General features: G+C 46.3%; 1 protein-coding gene across 1 annotated transcript in view; it reads left to right on the forward strand.

Annotated features, from left to right (window-relative positions):
* slc38a12 (solute carrier family 38 member 12) overlaps positions 1–19,745 on the forward strand; it is a 303,056-nt gene that overhangs the window by 44,648 nt on the left and 238,663 nt on the right. The window contains exon 4 of the mRNA XM_085963226.1: positions 987–1,071. Within this exon, the coding sequence (XP_085819352.1) occupies positions 987–1,071 (85 nt within the window). The remainder of the gene's footprint in view (positions 1–986; positions 1,072–19,745) is intronic.

Below are 19,745 nucleotides of genomic sequence, written 5' to 3' on the forward strand. Positions count from 1 at the left end.
GACAGGACTTTGTCTCCAGAAGGACTTCTCACAATGGACAGATGCATCTGTGACCGGTCGATTGGTGAGGATGAGGTCAGGTACTTTTTTCCCTTGTGTTGGTTCTCTCACCACCAGTCTGGCAGCTATGTCAGGACTTGACCAGCTCGGTCAGCAGTGCTACCGAGCCACTCTTGGTGATGGACATTGAAGTCCCCCACCCAGAGTACATTCTGTGCCCTTGCGACCTTCAGTGCTTCTTCCAAGTGGTGGTCAACATGGAGCAGTACTGATTCATCAGCTGAGGGAGGGCAGTAGGTAGTATCAGCAGGAGGTTACCTTGCCCTTGACCTGACGTCATGGGGTCCAGATTCAATGTTGAGGACTCCCAGGGCCACTCCCTCCAGACTGTATACCACTGTGCCACCACCTCTGGCAGGTCTATCCTGGGTGTCCCGCTGTCATTTCCGAAGCTGGTGCCAAGGGTGGTTGTTCCAGTTTTATTCTTATTGTTTCTTGGAGTGGTTTGTTTATTTCAGAGGGCAGTTAAGAGTCAACCACATTGCTGTGGGTCTGGAGTCACGTACAGGCCAGACCGGGTAAGGACGGCAGATTTCCTTCCCTAAAGGACATTAGTGAACCAGATGGGTTTTTACGACAATCCGGTAGTTTCATGGTCGTCATTACTGATACTAGCTTTTTATTCCAGATTTATTTAATTCACTGAATTTAAATTCCCCAGCTGCTGTGGTGGGATTTGAACTCGCGTCTCTGGATCATTAGTCCATGCCTCTGTTTTACTAGCCCAGTGACATTGCCACTACACGACCGTTCCTGCTTGAGGAACTGTCTATGGTTCTAGGTTGAGTGGTAGGCGTTATTGTATGGATTATTGAGGAACAAGTGTTTAGTTTTGTGGAAGTAGTTTGTGTAGTTTAGCTTTAGAATGTGAACTACAACCATTGTTTATTGAACCTGACTGAGTCTTTTACATTTTCCCCCTGCAGCTATATGACTACAACGTTTGTTATTGAGGCCATGGCAGCAGCCAATGCACATTTATGCTGGAAAAGGAGGGAGAGGCAGAGAATAGTAAGTACAGAGCATGTAGATAAGTTGTGACCGGCATCACGGGGTTCATTTTAACCGACCCCGCCCGTCGGGTAACTGACTGGGTCGGGTGGAACGCTGATTTACACTCTGCCCGATTTTACTCTCGGTTGAAGTCATTGGACAGCAATATTGGGCGGGGTGTAAAACCGGTGTTCCACCCGATCCCCTGGGTTTCTTGCCTGGCGAGTTAAGTTAAAATGACCCCCCAAGTATTTAGGATACTGTAACTGGAGGAACTGCTGAGCATTTTGAGTTGTCGGCAGTCTGCCTGCATCACCGGTACCGAAGCTGCGGGGGTGTCTCCTGGTTCTCCGCGGTCCATCAGTCAGAACGAACTTTCTCACCTCGGCCATTGCGGCAAATTGAGTTCTGCACATTGGACAATGTGTGTACAGGCTAGTCACTCTGTGTATCTTGTTGAACTGTGGTTTATACTGAGCAAGAAGCAAGAAACTGTTTCAATCAGTGTGGGTTATGAAGCTGTGACCTTGCTTGTCATTGTGATGGAGCTCCTGTAATAGAAGTCATGCCCTGTCCTTGCATTCCATTCCTTCCAAAAATGATACCATATACACATTTAACTTCACTCGAGCAATCCCCATCCTGCTCATTGCAGCGTGAATATCAGCGTGTGGACTGAGTACTTCAGTCATCTCTTGACTTATCTTCGTGTCTACTTTTTTGTTTTCCTTGCAACTTGCTGAGCTTCATATTGCTTTGTATTGTAGCATTGTGTTTATTGCTGTACAATCGTGTTAGTGCCATCGATTCTGGAAGCACTGGTCCAGGCTGCCAGACACAATACCAAAGTAAATTCACAAAGCTTATTAGGGCAGAAGGACCTTTTTCTTGACTGGACCTTCCTGGTTGCTGACCTTGGCAAATCCAGCAAATTTAATTTGGTGCTGTCACTAGTGCAAGACCCATGTGGCAGAGCTTTGTTACTGTCGAGGGTTAGAGATGGTGTGTGAGAACGCTGGCCACAGACTGCACCCCCCCCCTGTCGGGCGCCGGCCCCGCGCCGCCTGTCGGGCGCCGGCCCCGCGCCGCCTGTCGGGCGCCGGCCCCGCGCCGCCTGTCGGGCGCCGGCCCCGCGCCGCCTTGTGCTACCAAAATTAAAGTAGCCGTCACACTTCAAAAGTGACCACGGCTCCCATGATCTTAAGTCCGGGTTTCTCAACATTTTTGCTTCTGAGGCTCCCCTCCTGTTTTATAAAAATTCTGCAGATGCCTGTAACCGATTGTACCAGTCTGGGGGAGGGGACAGATTGTACCGGGAGGGGGGGGCTGATTGTGTTGGTTCGTGCCAAATTTTGGGTTCAGTGATATGCAAATCAGTTTGAGCGGTAACTGTGGTGGGGGGGGCAGTGGCGGAAACACTTCGGAAAAGGGCTCAATTTGCGCCTGGACTGCCGATGGCGCCCAAAGCGGATAGTCTACCCTCAGATGTGGAGCCTGAGGCTCGACTGTGTGCACCTGTGACCCATGAAATTGAAAGCTAGGGCACTGCTGGAGTGCAGTGTTCCTCACTGCAGTGAATGATGTGGAGGGGGCGAAGGAGGAGATCAAGAACATTTGTTCTCAGAAATCTCTGAATACTTCAAAATGCTCACAAGCTCTTGGTTATGTTCTGGGCTTGTGTTGCTGATCCACAGGTGCAGTACTTGACACCTGGGTGTGGTAGAAGGACACTGTAAACCCAGACCAATTTTCCCTGTAAGGTGTGCGGCTGTGCAGTGATCTGTAAGGTCCCGCACAATCAACTTCAAACGCCCCGCGCACAGTGAGCTGGGGGGGAGGGGCCCAGTACACACTGGGCCGGGAATCCTCACCGGGAGAGTTGCTTGTGACCTCACCCGAGCTGCTCCGAATTGGAATGGCGTTTGGTAAGATACTAAGCCCTGGAACAGACTGTACAAAAATATAAAATATTCAAGAAAGCATCGACTAGTCTTTTAAAATTATTCTTGCACGTGGCTGTGACAGCCAATTACTGAAGCGCTGCAAATTCTTTAAATTATATTTTGGTGCGTATTTTCTCTCTTCCCCTGAGGCCATTGATTCCTTGCTTAAATTTATTCTGCTGGATCAGTGGGTAATGCAGAGACGCGTGTAGTTGGTGCCCAGGGACTGAGCGGCGGCCACACTTTGGAACAACACACCGTGGAAGTCGCTTACTGATGGGAGGAAGTTCACACGTTCTTTTTATGGGCATAAAATACACCGAAACTGCTTTTGTGGTATGTGCTGACCACAATCCCTTATTGTGGTTCCATTTGACTCGAAATAAAAATGTGTGTGGCGCGGGGCATCGCCTGGCAAGGACACGATATGACTCCCCAATATGGCTGTGCTTCCCACAACATGAACACTGACACTGTCGCGCAAGGAAGAATTGTAGTTTCGATCTCAGAGCTGCATCGACGGCGCTCGAAAGTGTCGCGTTCAAAATGGGGCAGAAATAGGAAGTCAAGTTTGCCGAGGTTTGATTTACTAGCTGCTGTTCTGAATCCAGCAGCGGAACATGAGCAGTTTTAATTTTTTTTAAAAACAACTTCAGTTTGGAATCTTGTAGCAAATTTATTCGGATATAAAGTTGCAATTTTCAATTATAGGCCGCAAGAGACCGCGACCAGGAGTGTGAATTTCCATGACGGTGGATATTAATTAGGTTCCTACAGTAATAAAAAATTCAACCAAAGAAAAATCCGTATTATTTCATTGTTATTTACAATGATTTAGCTTGGTACTAGCTTGTAAAACCAGTATTGGGGTCAGGTGCCTGTTATAGAAACTGCCCAATCTTTCTAGTGGCAAGTTGAAAATGATCCCCGACTGTCTTCGTTAGAAATGACAACCTAATTTAACTTTATTTTAACAATCTTTATCGCTTCACAAATCTGCGATATGAATTCTAACTAGAAGCCAATCTGATGGGAGATTTGCTTTGTGAGCTGGTGAGCTGAGCCACATCTATTCAGGTCGAACTTGGCAACATACTGGCTCGGCAGGGTGTGGGAGGGAATGCAAGGCTGGAGGATGTTGCAGAGGCAGGGTGGGGCAAGGCCTTGGAGGAAATTTAAAGAGAGTGTAAGATTTTAATTTGTTGGGCAGGGAGTCACGATCAGTGAGGATGGGGCTGAAGAACATGAGAAGCAGGAGTTGGCCATACGGCCCCTCAAGCCTGCTCCACCACTCAATAAGATCTTTGACCTCAACTGCACTTTCCCGCCCGATCCCTCAATTCCCCTAGAGTCCAAAAATCTCAATTTCTCTCTCTCGGCCTTGAATATACTCAGCGACTGAGCAAAACTCTGAATTCAAATTCTCAAACTACCATGGTGGGATTTGAACTCGCATTCTGGATTACTAGTCCAGTAATATAACCACGACACGACCACACCCCTCGTGGGATTGAGAGACTCGATGCGGGACACGATATGCGGCTGTGTTTTGGACCAGTTGAAGTTTAAGGAAGGTGGTTGATGGGAGTCCAGTGAGGTGGATATTAGAAACATTGGCCTAGAAATTGGGTTTTGGCGCAGCAACGGCTTTAGCGCCGGAAGTTAGTGCCGGAGCTAAGTCGCGCTGGTCGGGCCAAAAATTCACTACTTCTGCGCCCAAACGGCTGCCGGCGCTGCTGAAAGCTGTTAGCGCCTGAAAACTGGGGCTATGCGCTGAATTTCGGCGCTATTCCGGCGCTGCGGCGCCCGCTGCGGTGCGGCAGGTTCGGGAAGTGCAGGCCTCCTCCTTCCCTTAAGGAGGACCTGCCTGCACCCGGCCGCGGCCCGCGATAATCTTATTAAAAATGAGCCTGGCACCTCGGACAAGTGCCGGGCTTGCTTCTGTTCCGGGGGGGGTGGGGTGGGGGGTGGGGGGGGCAAGTCCGGGGAGGGAGCTGCGGCCAGGCGGGCGGCGGGAAAGCGGCCGGCCGCCGCGGGGCCTTTAATGCGCCGGCGCAAACTTGTGCAAGGCACCTCTGCCAGAACGTTGCTTGCGGCTACCACGGGCGAGGCGGCCGCAAGTCAATTTCCCAGTTCGGGCGGGTTACCATGGCAACCGGGACGCTGCGCACACCGATGACGTCATCGGTGCCGGCGCAGCGCTACCGGTCTACCGCGGCGGAAGGGCCCCAGGCAATTTAGGCGCCGGCGCCAATTGCAGCGCTAGGCCCTCTAGCGCCGCAAAATCGGCGCTAAGGGCACTGAATTTCTAGGCCATTGAGTCTGGAAATGACCAGCATGGGTGTGGGTTTCGGTAGCGGAAGAGTGCAGACAGGCAATGCAGCAGAGGTGGAAACGGTCTTGAGGATGGCTAGGATGTGGGGCTTGTAGCTCCGTTCAGGGTTGTACAGGGCAGCAGGGTTTCATGTGGTCTGATTTAGACTCGGATGGGGGAGGTTGCATTGGTAAGGGAGTGCAGTTCATGGCGTTCGCCCATCAGTTGAAAGATCCAAGGTAGCCTTTTGACTTGGGTTGGAAATTGGTTGTGAGGTAGGAGACAGTGAGGATAAAGGGTATGTATTTTGATTGGGGGGGATGTGACACGTGATGTCGTGATCTGTTCTGGAGCCTCAACGTTTCACTATATTTATTAACGGAGTGACTGCTGCCAATGAACTGGAAACTGCGCCGAAGCATTCTGCACGTAAACGTCGGCTCCCAACTATGGAAAAAGTAACGTTCACCTCAACAGACAGGAGCTGATGGCGATGAGCACACTCGGAGAGTACAATAAAACTCTCAAGCTGACAACATCCTAATGGCCCAGAATTCGGGTCTCCACGGGTGAGTATGCACGGGGTACTCACCCGTAAGCCCAATGGAAGTGCCGGTTTCCAGCATTTGGTGCCGGCACTTCCGTTCCTCTGAAAGCAGGGGTTCAGAAGTCGAACGCGTGCGCAGGAGAGGCAGCACGTGCGCATCAAACTTATGTTTTTTTTTTACAGGTTTTTCCGTGAGGGTAAGCCTGCAGAATTTAGAAATGTAAAAAGCAGGCGTAAGGCCTGCTTTTTACAAGGTAAGTGGTGAATTAATTAAAACATTTTTTCCACAGGTTTATTATTTTTAAATACTTTACAGCAAGGTAAGTTTATTTTTAGCCCCGTTAGAATATAAAATTATTTTTTTCAAAAATTTAAATTTTTGTTTAAAATAGTTATTTCATGTAATTTATAGTTTATTAAAAAAATGTGATTTAAAAAAAAAAAAAAAAAATTATTTGAAGGTTTAGTGCTGTTTTGGGGCCGTAGTATTTATAAGTCTTGACAGCACTTCCTGTCAGGACTTATGAATGGAGCATTCCCTGCTCCGATTGGCTGCACATGGCCCACGTGATCCCAGGGGACGCCTCAAACTAACTGCGCCCCTGGGATACGCAAGCACTGTGCGCCGGCAGCTGGACCAGGCCCCCGATCGGAATTCCACGGGAGCCCAGAGCTCGACGGCTGGCGCGCTAGGTAAGTGCAGATCGGGGGCTTACACCCGCGGGAAGCCCTCGACCCGAATTTCTGGGCCAATATCATCATCGTCACATTTCCTCGTTAAATTGTACTGGAAGTTTTAGCAGTTCATTCTGATGAATTAATCACACCGCTCTCGCTCGCGCCCTCTCTCACTCGCGCCCTCCTCGTGTTCCTTTTCCCAGCCGATTAAATCCGAACATCCTGCGCCTGCATTCTGTTCACCAGCCGCTTGTTCAAACCACAACAGACAGAGGACCTGATGGCGATAAACACACTCCGCGAGATTACAATAAAACTCTCTCATGCCGACAACACTCTAATATCACCTTCAAGTCACATTACAGACCTCTACCTGAAATTTCCACCCCTCACCTTCCTCTCTCACCAATCTAAGGGAAGTCCGGCGAGAACAACCAAAAAACTGCTGGAACAGCGCGTGCACAGCTACTTTGTCGTTGGCAGCAGGCGTGTCCATTTATTGATGACTTGGATGAAGGAACAGAGAGTTTGTATATCCAAGTTTGCAGATGACACCAAGTTAGGAGGGACAGTAAATAGTGCAGATGAGAGCAGGAAGTTACAAAGGGACATGGAGTTCATTGTGTGCAAGTGTAAGGACATCCACTTTAAACCCAAGAAAGGTAAACTGGAGTATTTTCTAAATGGTGAGAAACTAGGTACTGTGGAGGAGCAGAGATTTGGAAGACCAAGTTCACAAATCATTAAAGGCCAGTACAAAAAGCAATTTAAAAGTCTAGTGGAATGTTGGATTGGATCCATGTCGAAGGGGCTGGATTACAAAAGGGAGGAAGTTATGCTTCAGTTGTACAGAACTTCACTTGGGTCACCTCCAAAATATTTTCAGATCAAATTAGAACGTGTCCAGTTCCTCAACCGTTCCCATGTTATTTTATATTACTCACTGGTCACCTTCAGGGAGGGATTTCTCTCTCTTTTGACTTCCTGTAAGAAGTACCTCCTAACATCTAACCTAGTTCTGGGCTTTTTTGCAACATCTTCATGTCCTCTAACCTCTAGCTCGACTAGCCTATCCACTTGTATAGAGCCTTCATTATTTAAAAAACTGCAATAAAATCCCCTCGATCTTTACTCATCTACAGTAAAATACTTCGGCTCTCTTAGCCTATTCTGGTAACTGAGAGCCCTCAAACTAGGTATCAATCTATTGGGTGTCCTCTGAACCATTTCCAGGGCTACTGTATCATCCTCCACATGAGGGGACCAAAACTAGAGACACTATTCTAGATGATCCCTGAAGGTAGCAGGACAGGTAGATAAGGTGGTTAAGAAGACATACGGGATACTTTCCTTTATTAGCCGAGGCATAGAATATAAGAGCAGGGGGGTTATGCTTGAAGTGTATAAAACACTAGTTAGGCCGCAGCTAGAGTACTGCGTACAGTTCTGGTCAGCACATTACAGGAAGGATGTGATTGCGCTAGAGAGGGTGCAGAGGAGATTTTACAAGGATGTTGCCTGGGCTGGGGAATTTTAGCTATGAGGAAAGATTGGATAGACTGGGGTTGTTTTCTTTGGAATAGAGGAGGCTGAGGGGAGATCTTATTGAGGTGTATAAAATTATGAGGGGCCCAGACAGAGTGGATAAGAAGGACCTATTTCCCTTAGCAGAAGGGCCAATAACCAGGGGGCATAGATTTAAAGTAATTGGTCGGAGGTTTAGAGGGGATTTGAGGAGAATTGTTTTCACCCAGAGGGTGGTGGAGGTTCGGAACTCACTGCCTGAAAGGGTGGTAGAGGCAGAGACCCTCCACATTTAAAAAGTACTTGGATGTGCACTTGATGTGCCGTAACCTACAGGGCTACGGACCAAGAGCTGGAAAGTGGGATTAAGGTGGATAGCTCCTTGTCAGTCGGCACAGACACGATGGGCCGAATGGCCTCCTGTTCTGTAAATGTCTATGATTCTCTGAATACAGGACCACAGGCTTATACAGAGAAAGGGTAATATTTCTTTTATATTTAACTGTTCTGGCAATACATCGTAGCACCCTAAATAACTTCACTTTTGATGTATACCCAAGTCCAGGTCGTTAATATACAAGGCATAATTGCAAAGTTTGCAGATAACACGTAACTCAAATGTCGTAAACAGTGAGGAGGATAGTAACAGACTTCAGGAGGACATAGACAGACTGGTGAAATAGGCAGACACATAGCAGATGAAATTTAATGCAGAGAAGTGTGAAGTGATACATTTTGGCAGGAAGAATGAGGAGTGGCAAAATGAAATAAAATAAATGATCCACCCCTAGGTCTCTGTTCCTGCACCCCCTTTAAAACTGTGTACACAAAGCTTTGAAGGTGGTAGGACAAGTTGGGGAGGCTGTTTTTATTAAAAAAAAAAGCATATGGGGTCCTTGGCTTTATTAATAGAGGCATAGAGTACAAAAGTAAGGAAGTTATGCTCAATCTTTACAAAACACTGTTTGGGCCTCAGCTGGAGTATTGTGTCCAATTCTGGGCACCGCACTTTAGGACGGATAGCATGTCCTTGGAGAGGGTGCAGAGGAGATGTACTAGAACGGTACCAGGGATGAGGGGCGACAGTTATGTGGAGAGACTGGAGAAGCTGGCGTCGTTCTCCTTGGAGCAGAGAAGGTTAAGAGGAGATTCGACAAGGTTTTCCAAATCATTAATGGCTTTGATAGAGTAAATAAAGAGGAACTGTTTCCAATGGCAGGAGGGTCGGTAACCAGAGGACACAGATTGAAGGGGATTGGCAGAAGAAACAAAGGCGACACCAGGAAACATTGTTTACACAGTGAGTTGTGACCTGGAGTGCACTGACTGAAAAGGGAAAAAAATACACAGCCATGGGGCAAGAGTAGGGGAGTGGGACTAATTGGATAGCTGTAAAGAGCCAGCACAAGCACGATGAGCTGAATGGCCTCTCTCTTTCTGTGCTGTATCATTCAATGACTCGGATTCACAATGCTGATCATGGTCCTTCAATGACTCTTGTATCCCTAGGTCCTTCGTAGCTTTTTAAAATCGCAACAAGCTCACCTGCACCACCCACGTATTTTAGCAAGCTGCTGACTAATGGTAAAGAAGAAAGTACTGGCTGCTTAAAGAAAAAAACTTTATAAGCCTAATACAGAAACTTATCATAAGAATAAGAACATAAGAAATCGGAGCAGGAATAGGCCACTTGGCCCCTCGAGCTTGCTCCGCCATTCAATAGGATCATGGCTGATCTTGGGCTCAAAGCCACTTCCCTGCCTGCTCCCCATAACCCTTCACTCCCTTATCTTGCAAAAATTTGTCTATCTCCACCTTAAATGTATTTAATGACCCAGCCTCCACGGCTCTCTGGGGGCAGAGAATTCCACAGATTTACGACCCTCAGAGAAGAAATTCCTCCTCATCTAAAAGAGCGACCCTTTATTCTGAGACTGTGCCCCCGAGTTCTAGATTTCCCCACGAGGGGAAACATCCTCTCTGCATCTACCTTGTCGAGCCCCCTCAGTATCTTTTATGTTTCAATAAGATCTCCTCTCATTCTTCTAAATTCCAATGAGTATAGGCCCAGCCTGCTCAACCTTTCTTCATAAGTCAACCCCCTCATCTCTGGAATTAACCTAGTGAATCATCTCTGAACTGCCTCCAATGCAAGTCTATCCTTCCTTAACTAAGGAGACCAAAACTGTACGCAGTACTCAAGGTGTGGTCTCACCATTACCCTGTACAGTTGTAGCAGCATTTCCCTGCTTTTATACTCCAACCCCCTTGAAATAAAGGCCAACATTCCATTTGCCTTTTTGATTACTTGCTGTACCTGCATGCTAACTTTTTGTGTTTCATGCGCAAGGACCCCAGGTCCCTCTGAACTGTAGCCTTTTGTAATCTCTCTTCATTTAAATAATTTGCTTTTTTATTTTTCCTGCCAAGTGGATAACCTCACACTTTCCCACATTATACTCCATCTGCCAATGTTTGCCCACTCACTAAGCCTGTCTATATCCCTTTGCAGATTCTTTGAGTCCTCTGCACAACTTGCTCTCCCACCCATCTTTGTATCATCTGCAAACTTGGCTTCATTACACTCAGTCCCTTCATCCAAGTCATTAATGTAGATTATAAATAGTTGAGGCCCCAGTACCGATCCCTGTGGCACCCCACTAGTTACCGTTTGCCAACTGGAAAATGACCCATTTATCCCGACTCTGCTTTCTGTTAGTTAGCCAATCCTCTATCCATGTTAATATATTACCCCCAACCCCGTGAGCTCTTATCTTGTGCAGTAACCTTTTATGTGGCACCTTATCGAATGCCTTCTGGAAATCCAAAGACACCACATCCACTGGCTCACCTTTGTCCACCCTGCTAGTTACCTCCTCAGAACTCCAGTAAATTTGTTAAACATGATTTCATTTCATAAAACCATGCTGACTCTGCTTGACTGCATTATGATTTTCCAAATGCCCTGCTACTGCTTCCTTAATGAAGGACTCCAGCATTTTCCCAACAACAGATATTAGGCTAACTGGTCTATAGTTTCCTGCTTTCTGTCTCACTCCTTTCTTAAATAGGGGTGTTACATTTGCGGTTTTCCAATCCGCTGGGACCTCTCCAGTGTCCAGGGAATTTTGGTATATTGCAACCAATGCATCCACTATCTCTGCATCCACTTCTTTTATGACCTTGGGATGCAGACCATCTGGTCCAGGGGACTTGTCGTCTTTTAGTCCCATTATTTTACCAAGTACTATTTCCTTAGTGATATTGATTGTCTTTAGTTCCCCCCTCCCTGTGGCCCCTTGATTATCCATTATTGGAATGTTGTTAGTATCTTCTACTGTGAAGACAGATACAAAATATTTGTTCAGAGTCTCTGCCATTTCCCCGTTCCCCATTATTAATTCCCCAGTCTCATCCTCTAAGGGACCCATGTTTACTTTAGCTACTCTCTTCCTTTTCATATACCTGTAGAAGCTCTTACTATCTGATTTAATATTTCTTGCCAGGTTACTCTCATAAGTCATCTCTTTTTTTAGTCATCCTTTGCTGGTTTTTAAAAATTTCCCAATCCTCTGGCCTCCTACCAATCTTGGCAACATTGTATGCCTTTGTTTTCAATTTGATACCATCCTTTACTTCCTTAGTGAGCCACGGATGGTGTTCCCTTCTCTTAATCTTTCTTTCTCACTGGAATATATTTTTGTTGAGAGTTATGAAATATCTCCTTAAATGTCTGCCACTGCATTTCAGCTGTCTTACCCTTTAATTTATTTTTCCAGTCCACTTTAGCCAGTTCTGCCCTCATGCCATTGTAATTTACTTTGTTTAAGATCAGGACACTGGTTTGAGATACTCTCCAACCTCCAACTGAATTTGAAATTCAACCATGCTATGATCACTCTTTCCTAGAGGATCCTTTACTATAAGATAATTTATTAATTCTGTCTCATTACACAGTACCAGATCCACGATAGCCTGCTCCCTGGTTGGTTCCATTACATACTGTTCTAGGAAGCCATCCTGGATACACTCTCTGAACTCTTCCTCAAGGCTACTAGGGCCAATTTCATTTGTCCAATCAATATGGAGATTAAAATCACCCATGATTAATACCGTACCTTTTTTACAGGCCTCCATTAGTTATTGATTTATACTCTGTCCAACAGTGTTGCTACTGTTCGGGGGCCTGCAGACTATACCCATCAGACTTTTTCCCCATATTTTTTATCTCCACCCAAACTGATTCTACATCTTGAAAAACTCAGCAGGCCAAGCAACATCCGTGGAGAGAGAAACAGAGTTAACGTTTCAGGTCGAAACCCTTCTTCTGAAACCTCCCTTTCCTTTCTGTCTATCCTTCCGAATTATCACATACCCTGGAATATTCAGTTCCCAGCCCTGGTCGCCTTGCAACCACGTCTCTGTAATGGCGATCAGATCATACCCATTTGTATCTATTTGTGCCGTCAACTCATCTATCTTACGAATGCTGCGTGCATTCAGATATAGAGCTTTTAACTTTGTCTTTTTACCATTTCTCCTTGTTTTGGCCCCATTCTCTGTTACACTCTTATTTTTAACCATTCTGTCCCTTCCTGTCACACTCTGGTTATTATTTCCCCCATCTCTATCCTGCTCTATTCTCTCATTTCTCATTGACTTTTTAAATTCCTGCTCACCTGGACCCTTCCCCCCCCCCCCCCCCCCACTATTTAGTTTAAAGCCCTCTCTACAGCCCTAGTTATTCGATTTGCCAGGACTCTAGCCCCAGCATGGTTCAAGTGAAGCCCGTCCAAACGGAACAGCTCCCTCTTATCCCAGTCCTGGTGCCAGTGCCCCACAAATCGAAGCCCATTTCTCCCACACCAGTCCTTGAGCCACTCGTTCATTTCTCTGATCTTATTTACCCTATGCAAATTCGCTTGTGTACTCTCTCAGCAGAACCTATGTCATTGGTGCCTACGTGGACCATGACAACTGGATCCTCCCCCTCCAAGTTTCTCTCCAGCCCAGAGATGTCCTTAACCCTGGCACCGGGCAGGCAACACAGCCTTTGGGACTCTCGCTCTCGGCTGCAGAGAACAGTATCTATCCCCCTAACTATATTGTCCCCTATCACTACAACATTTCTTTTTACTCCTCTCCCCCCTGCCCCCCCCCCCCCTCTTGAATGGCTTCCTGTACCACGGTGCTGTGGTCAGATTGCTCATCCTCCCTGCAGTCCCTGCCCTCGTCCACACAGGGAGCAAGAATCTCGTACCTGTTGGACAAGGCCAAGGGCTGAGGCTCCTCCATCACTACCTCCTGGATCCCAATACCTGCCTCGCTTGTCACACCCTCCTGTCCCTGACCATGGGCCAAATTGGAAGTAATTACTCTAGTGGGTGTGACTGCCTCCTGGAACTTAGTGTCCAGGTAACGCTCCCCCTTCCTAATGTGTCGCAGTGTCTGAAGCTCGGATTCCAGCTCATCAACTCTGAGCCGAAGTTCCTCGAGCAACCAACATTTGCTGCAGGTGTGGTCGCCCTGGACCTCAATGGTGTCCACCAGCTCCCACATGCAACAACAGCACATTGCCTGGTCTCCCATCTCAATTAATTAATTAGTTTTAAAATTTGGAACACTTGTATCTTTTAATCCACACCAATGCACTTAAATTTAGACGCCCAAGTTTGGAAAAAAGCAAGAAATAGAGAAATACTCACCTTTCTGGTGACATCACACTTCTATTACTTTTTACTTCTTTACACTCACCAGTCCCGCTCAGGTCTGCAGCCTCGGCTCTGTTTAACTCAGCCTCTCCCGCTCTCGGCTCTGTTTAACTCAGCCTCTCCCGCTCTCGGCTCTGTTTAAATCAGCCTCTCCCGCTCTCGGCTCTGTTTAACTCGGCCTCTCCCGCTCTCGGCTCTGTTTAAATCAGCCTCTCCCGCTCTCGGCTCTGTTTAACTCAGCCTCTCCCGCTCTCGGCTCTGTTTAACTCAGCCTCTCCCGCTCTCGGCTCTGTTTAACTCCGCCTCTCCCGCTCTCGGCTCTGTTTAACTCAGCCTCTCCTGCTCTCGGCTCTGTTTAAATCAGCCTCTCCCGCTCTCGGCTCTGTTTAACTCCGCCTCTCCCGCTCTCGGCTCTGTTTAACTCAGCCTCTCCCGCTCTCGGCTCTGTTTAAATCAGCCTCTCCCGCTCTCGGCTCTGTTTAACTCAGCCTCTCCCGCTCTCGGCCCCGTTTAAATCCGCCTCTCTGCTCTGTTTAAATCCGCCTCTCCCACTCTCGGCTCTGTTTAAATCAGCCTCTCTTGCGCTCGGCTCTGTTTAACTCGGCCTCCCGCTCTCTGTGCTCTTTTTAAATCAGTGGCCTGATGCCCTGATCACTAAACTGGGCACACAGCTTTAGATTTTATTTGATGCAGCTTAGGAAGTAAGAATTTGCATTTATGTACTGTTTCACAGCCTCAGCGTGTCCCAAAGCACTTCATAGCCAATCAATTACTCTTGAGGTGCAGTCACTGGTGCTTTGTAGGTGAGTGCAGCAGCCAGCTTGCACACTGCTGGGTCTCTCGAACCGCAGTAAGGTGAATGACTGACTGACTAGTTTGGGTGTGTTGGTTGAGGGGTAAATGCCGGCCGGCCGGAAGAACCTTCAAAGAGTGCCATGGGATCTTCCACATCCGCCTGAACAGGTGTCAGCCGTGGCTCAGTGGGTGGCACTCCCCTGTGAGGCAGAAGGTCGTGGGTTCAAGTTCCACTCAAGACTCGAGCACATAATCCAGGCTGACACTCCCAGTGCAGTGCTGAGGGAGGGCTGCACTGTCGGAGGTGCTGTCCTTCGACTGAGACATTAAACTGAGGACCCATCTACTCTCTCAGGTGGATGCAAAAGATCCCATGACACTACTTGAAGAGGAGCAGGGGAGTTCTCCTGGTGTCCTGGCAAACATGAAGTACAGCATGGTGAAAGAGTGCAAGGGTTTGGGCTTTGTGGCTCATTGTGAGCCAGAGGCTGAAGCAATCCGTGACGAGGGTTCAGAGTTTGTCGCATGGGCTGAAAATAGAGGCTTTGGTCAATATTCCTTTGGGGAGCTGACATTATCTCATTTCAAAAAGTAGGCTCATGGTCCCCAGGAGTGTCGGTACCTGCAGATAGATCATTGGTTGTCCTCTGAGCCTCATGTGGCTCTTTGAACACAAACAGAGAAGATAGGAGCAGGAGTAGGCCATTCGGCCCCTCGAGCCTGCTCCACTATTCAGTGCGATCATGGCTGATCATCCAAATTCAGTACCCGGTTCCTGCCTTCTCTCCATATCCCTTGATCCCTTTAGCCTTAAGAAATATATGTAACTCCTTCTTGAATATATTTAATGAATTGGCCTCTACTGCCTTCTGTGGTAGAGAATTCCACAGGTTCACCACTCTCTCGGTGAAGAAATTCCTCCTCATCTCAGTCCTAAATGGCTTACCCTTTATCCTTAGACTATGACCCCTAGTTCTGGACTCCCCGGCCAGCTAGCTTCCCAGCTCCACAATGTTTCTTTGCTGCCTGCTCCTTGATATTTTTCACTATTAAAAAATCTGTGGTTCTATAAATTTATCCATCGGACATCTTTTCAGTTAAGGGAATCAAAACCTGCAATTCTTTTCATCGACTTCACTTCTTTTGCTTTTCCTCCCTCACTGGCATATTTGGAAACATGAAATTGAGAGTGAAAAGGCTGTCTGGAATATGTTGGTGTAAAGCTTCAGTTACAGCTGGAAGTGTAATAGATTCCAACTGACAAAGTGATCTTATAGTGTGCCTGTGGGTCTTGAAAAAGAGCTTCATATTTTAAGATCGCCAGCTGAGCGTTCAAACGCAGTCCCTCACCGAAACTGCAAGTTGTGTATTCATCAGTCTCTTGCATTGAGCACTGGTATCTTGCTTTCACACAAACCAAAATAAAACCAGAATTTGTGGGTGTTGTGGAGAGTCAGCAGCAGACTGATCACTAACTTGCTATATTTGTTGGAAGTTGAGCTGTGAAAAGCTAACAGTTTTAGAATACATAGCAGTTGCATTACGGTAGCGTTCTTGACGAGTGAGTATTTTCTGACCACCTCCATATGTCCTACACAATGCATGTACAACCTTGGGTCATGATTTCTAAAAATGCTTCACTCCTGCATCAAAATCTCCTGCTCTAACCTCAAGGGTACTGATACAGAAATCATTTTCTGAATGAAGTATTTGGTGGAGCTGAGTGACTTTGGTGCTGGTGAGGAGGGGGGAACCTGAGCGCACTTAGCTGGTGTGTATTACTGCATGCTGCCAGAAGTTTGGCCTGGATTAATTACACTTTGCTGAAAAGAACTGTGAAGAAAGTGCGCTGTTGTGTATGTATAGGCAGTGTACGTTTTATGATATACTGCACGAGTCGACGGTGTTACACAATGAAAACGGTTCTTTTGTAGCAGCATCTTGCCTCATTCTCCCGATCTATCAGCTTGTGGATTTATGAGCAATAATGGAAGATATAAAGGCCTTCCTCAGGCTGTTTAACCGTTCAGTCTTGGACCATACCAGAGCACAGAAGTTTTTCATTAGAAGATGTGTTTTGCTCTAAAGAAGAACTCAATGTGCTCCTTGTCATCTGTTTGTAAGAATATTAAAATATCAGCAGGTAAAACAGAGAATATTTTCAGGGGAATTTTGTAATTTTGGGCAAAAATACATAATTCAAAAGTTTGAATACAGAATGTAAATGGAGTGGGGAGTTCAAAACTAGGGGCCATAAATATGATAGTCAGTCACTAATAAATCCAATAAGGAATTCAGGGGGGACTTTTTATCCAGAGTGGTGAGAATGTGGAACTTGCTCCCACAGGAAGTAGTTCAGGCAAATAACATGGATGTATTTCAGGGCAAGCTGGATAAGGACATGAGGGAGAAAGGAACAGAAGGATAGGGTTAGATGAAGTAAAGTGGGAGGAGGCTCGTGTGGAGCATAAACACCAGCCTGGACCATAGCAGCATAGGAGCAGGAGTAAGCCATTTAGCCCCTGGAGCCTGTTCAATGAGGTCATGGCTGATCTGTGACCTAACTCCATATACCTGCCTTTGCCCCATATCTCTTAATACCTTTGGTTAACAAAAATCTATCAATCGCAGATTTAAAATTAACAATTGACCTAGCATCAGTTGCCATTTACGGAAGAGTTCCAAACTTCTAACACCCTTTCAGTGTAGAAGTGTTTCCTAACTTCACTCCTGAAAGGTCTGGCTCTATCTTTTAGACTGCCCCCTAGTCCTAGACTCCCCAACCAGCGGAAATAGTTTCTCTCAACCCTAGCTGTTCCCCTTAATACCTTGAAAACTTCAATCAAATCACCCCTTAACGTTCGAAATTCCAGGGAATACAACCCTAGTTTGTGTAATCTCTCCTCGTGACTTAACCCTTGGCGTCCGGCTATCACTCTGGTAAACCTACGCTGCAGAATTGGGACTTTCTCAGGGTCATCTTGGCCATCTGGCTCTTGTGGAACTGTCTGTCTTTAAGAGCCTGGAAAGATCAATTTCTTGTCTTGCAAAATAATCAGTGCAAAGACAATCTGGGCAATGTTCTATTGTTTTACAAATTAATCTCCGTACCACAGTGAGCTGCACAGTCTGTTCTCCCACTTGTCAAAAAGTGGGAGCAAATTGGCTTTTTTTGCTGTCTGAATGTTGAGGGAAAAAGAATTCCTATTTTGAGTATCGGCTAATTTTTTTTGCCTGTAGGCTCGTGCCCAGCTTCCTGAATTTATTTTGCTCGCAGTAAAATCACTGAACCGGTCATAAGAAATATTCTGTCCCCTTTCAGCCACCATTATAGTTTCCCATTTTAATGGCCCAAATATTGCGGTCGGCGGCGTAGCTCCGGAGGCCCAGAATGTGGACTTGCCGGTCGGCGCTGCAGAGTTGTGTGCAGCACAGTGCACCGCGAGGGCCAGGAGTGCAGCGTGCAGCCTATGCCGAAGGGAAGACACGCCCACAAACTTCATTGTCTCTTCCAGTGAAATTGCATTTTATAAACTTTTAATTAAACTGGTACTTGATATTTATTTCATATCAGCATTTTGTTAAAATTATGTAACTAAATATCAACAATAATTTGGTCTGTTTTCCACGAAGGCTAAACAAGTTAATTTGCGATCAATGGAAAGATTCTCGTCCTTTGACCGTTTACTAAAGTGAAATCGATCATTTCGCAGTTCAACCTTCTATTGAGGTTAAAACCGTTTCTATCACTTGGGAAGTGCATTAAACATTACGTTATTTATATTTCATACTAAGAAACATGTTCCTGTTCTTATTTGCACTAAGGAGTACTGTAGAGCGTTGTGGAGTGTTTTGCTAGCCCAAAGAATTATCTGTTGTACTTCAAACATCTCGGCTTTTTAAATTAAAGATGTGTTTGGATTTATTGTGGTAAATGGCTGTTTTTCAGACTGGAGGATGGTAGACGGTGGTGTTCCCCAAGGGTCAGTGCTGGTGCCACTGCTTTATATAAATGACCTGGATATTGGAATAGAGTAGAATTTCTAAATTCGCCGATGACACCAAACTTGGGGGTGTGGTAAAAAGTGAGGAGGATATCGATCGACTGCAACAGGACATAGAAAGGCTAGCAGAATGGGCAGACAGGTGGCAGATGGAATTTAATACAGAGAAGTGTGAGGTGATGCATTTTGGCAGAAGGAACAGGGAGAGGCAATATACACTTAATGGCACAGTTTTACAGAGTGTGCAGGGACAGAGGGACCTGGGAGTTAATGTGCATAGTTCCCTGAAGGAGGCAGGACATATTGAGAGAGTGGTTAGCAAAGCATATGGGATCTTGGGTTTCATAAATAGAAGTATTGAGTACAAAAGTAGAGAGATTACGCTGAACCTTAATAAAGTGCTGGTTAGGCCACAACTGGAGTACTGCATCCCGTTCTGGTCACCACACTTTAGGAAGGATGTGAAGGCCCTTGAGAGGGTGCAGAGGAAATTTACCAGAATGGTTCCATGGATGGGGGATCTTAGCTACAAGGACAGGTTGGAGAATCTGGATTTGTTTTCATTAGAGCAAAGGAGGTTGAGGGGTGATTTGATAAAGGTGTACAAGATTATGACGGGTTTGGATAGGCTAGACGGGGAAAGGCTGTTCCCACTAGTTGATGGTACAAGGACTAAGGGACACAGATTTAAGGTTTTGGGCAAGACATACGGGGGGGATGTGAGGAAAAACTTTTTTACGCAGTGAGTGGTGAGGACCTGGAACTCGCTGCCGACAGAAGTGGTGGAAGCGGAGACACTCGATGTTTTCAAGGGAAGACTGGATAGGCACTTGAGGGAAATAAACTTGCAGGGCTACGGGGATAGAGCGAGGGAATGGGACTGACCGGATTGCTCTACAGAGAGCTGGCACGGGCTGAATGGCCTCCTTCTGTGCCGTTATGACACTGACTCTTTATGTAAATCAGGTAAATTAATTTTTGCTTTAAGGCTAGCATTTAATGTCAAAGGTCCATTACGACGGATTGCGATTCAACAGCACTGAAAGATGTTGGCAATGATCCCTTTGATTTACTATGCACCATTCATGAAGCACATAATTAAATAGCAAAATGATTTTATTTCATACATTTGGAGGAAGTATAAATGATTTGTGCTGAATGCCCAATTCTTGATCT

Source organism: Somniosus microcephalus, chromosome 21 (assembly GCF_052327205.1).
Source record: "Somniosus microcephalus isolate GS21.2 chromosome 21, FLI_Smic_1.0, whole genome shotgun sequence".
NCBI lineage: Eukaryota > Metazoa > Chordata > Chondrichthyes > Squaliformes > Somniosidae > Somniosus > Somniosus microcephalus.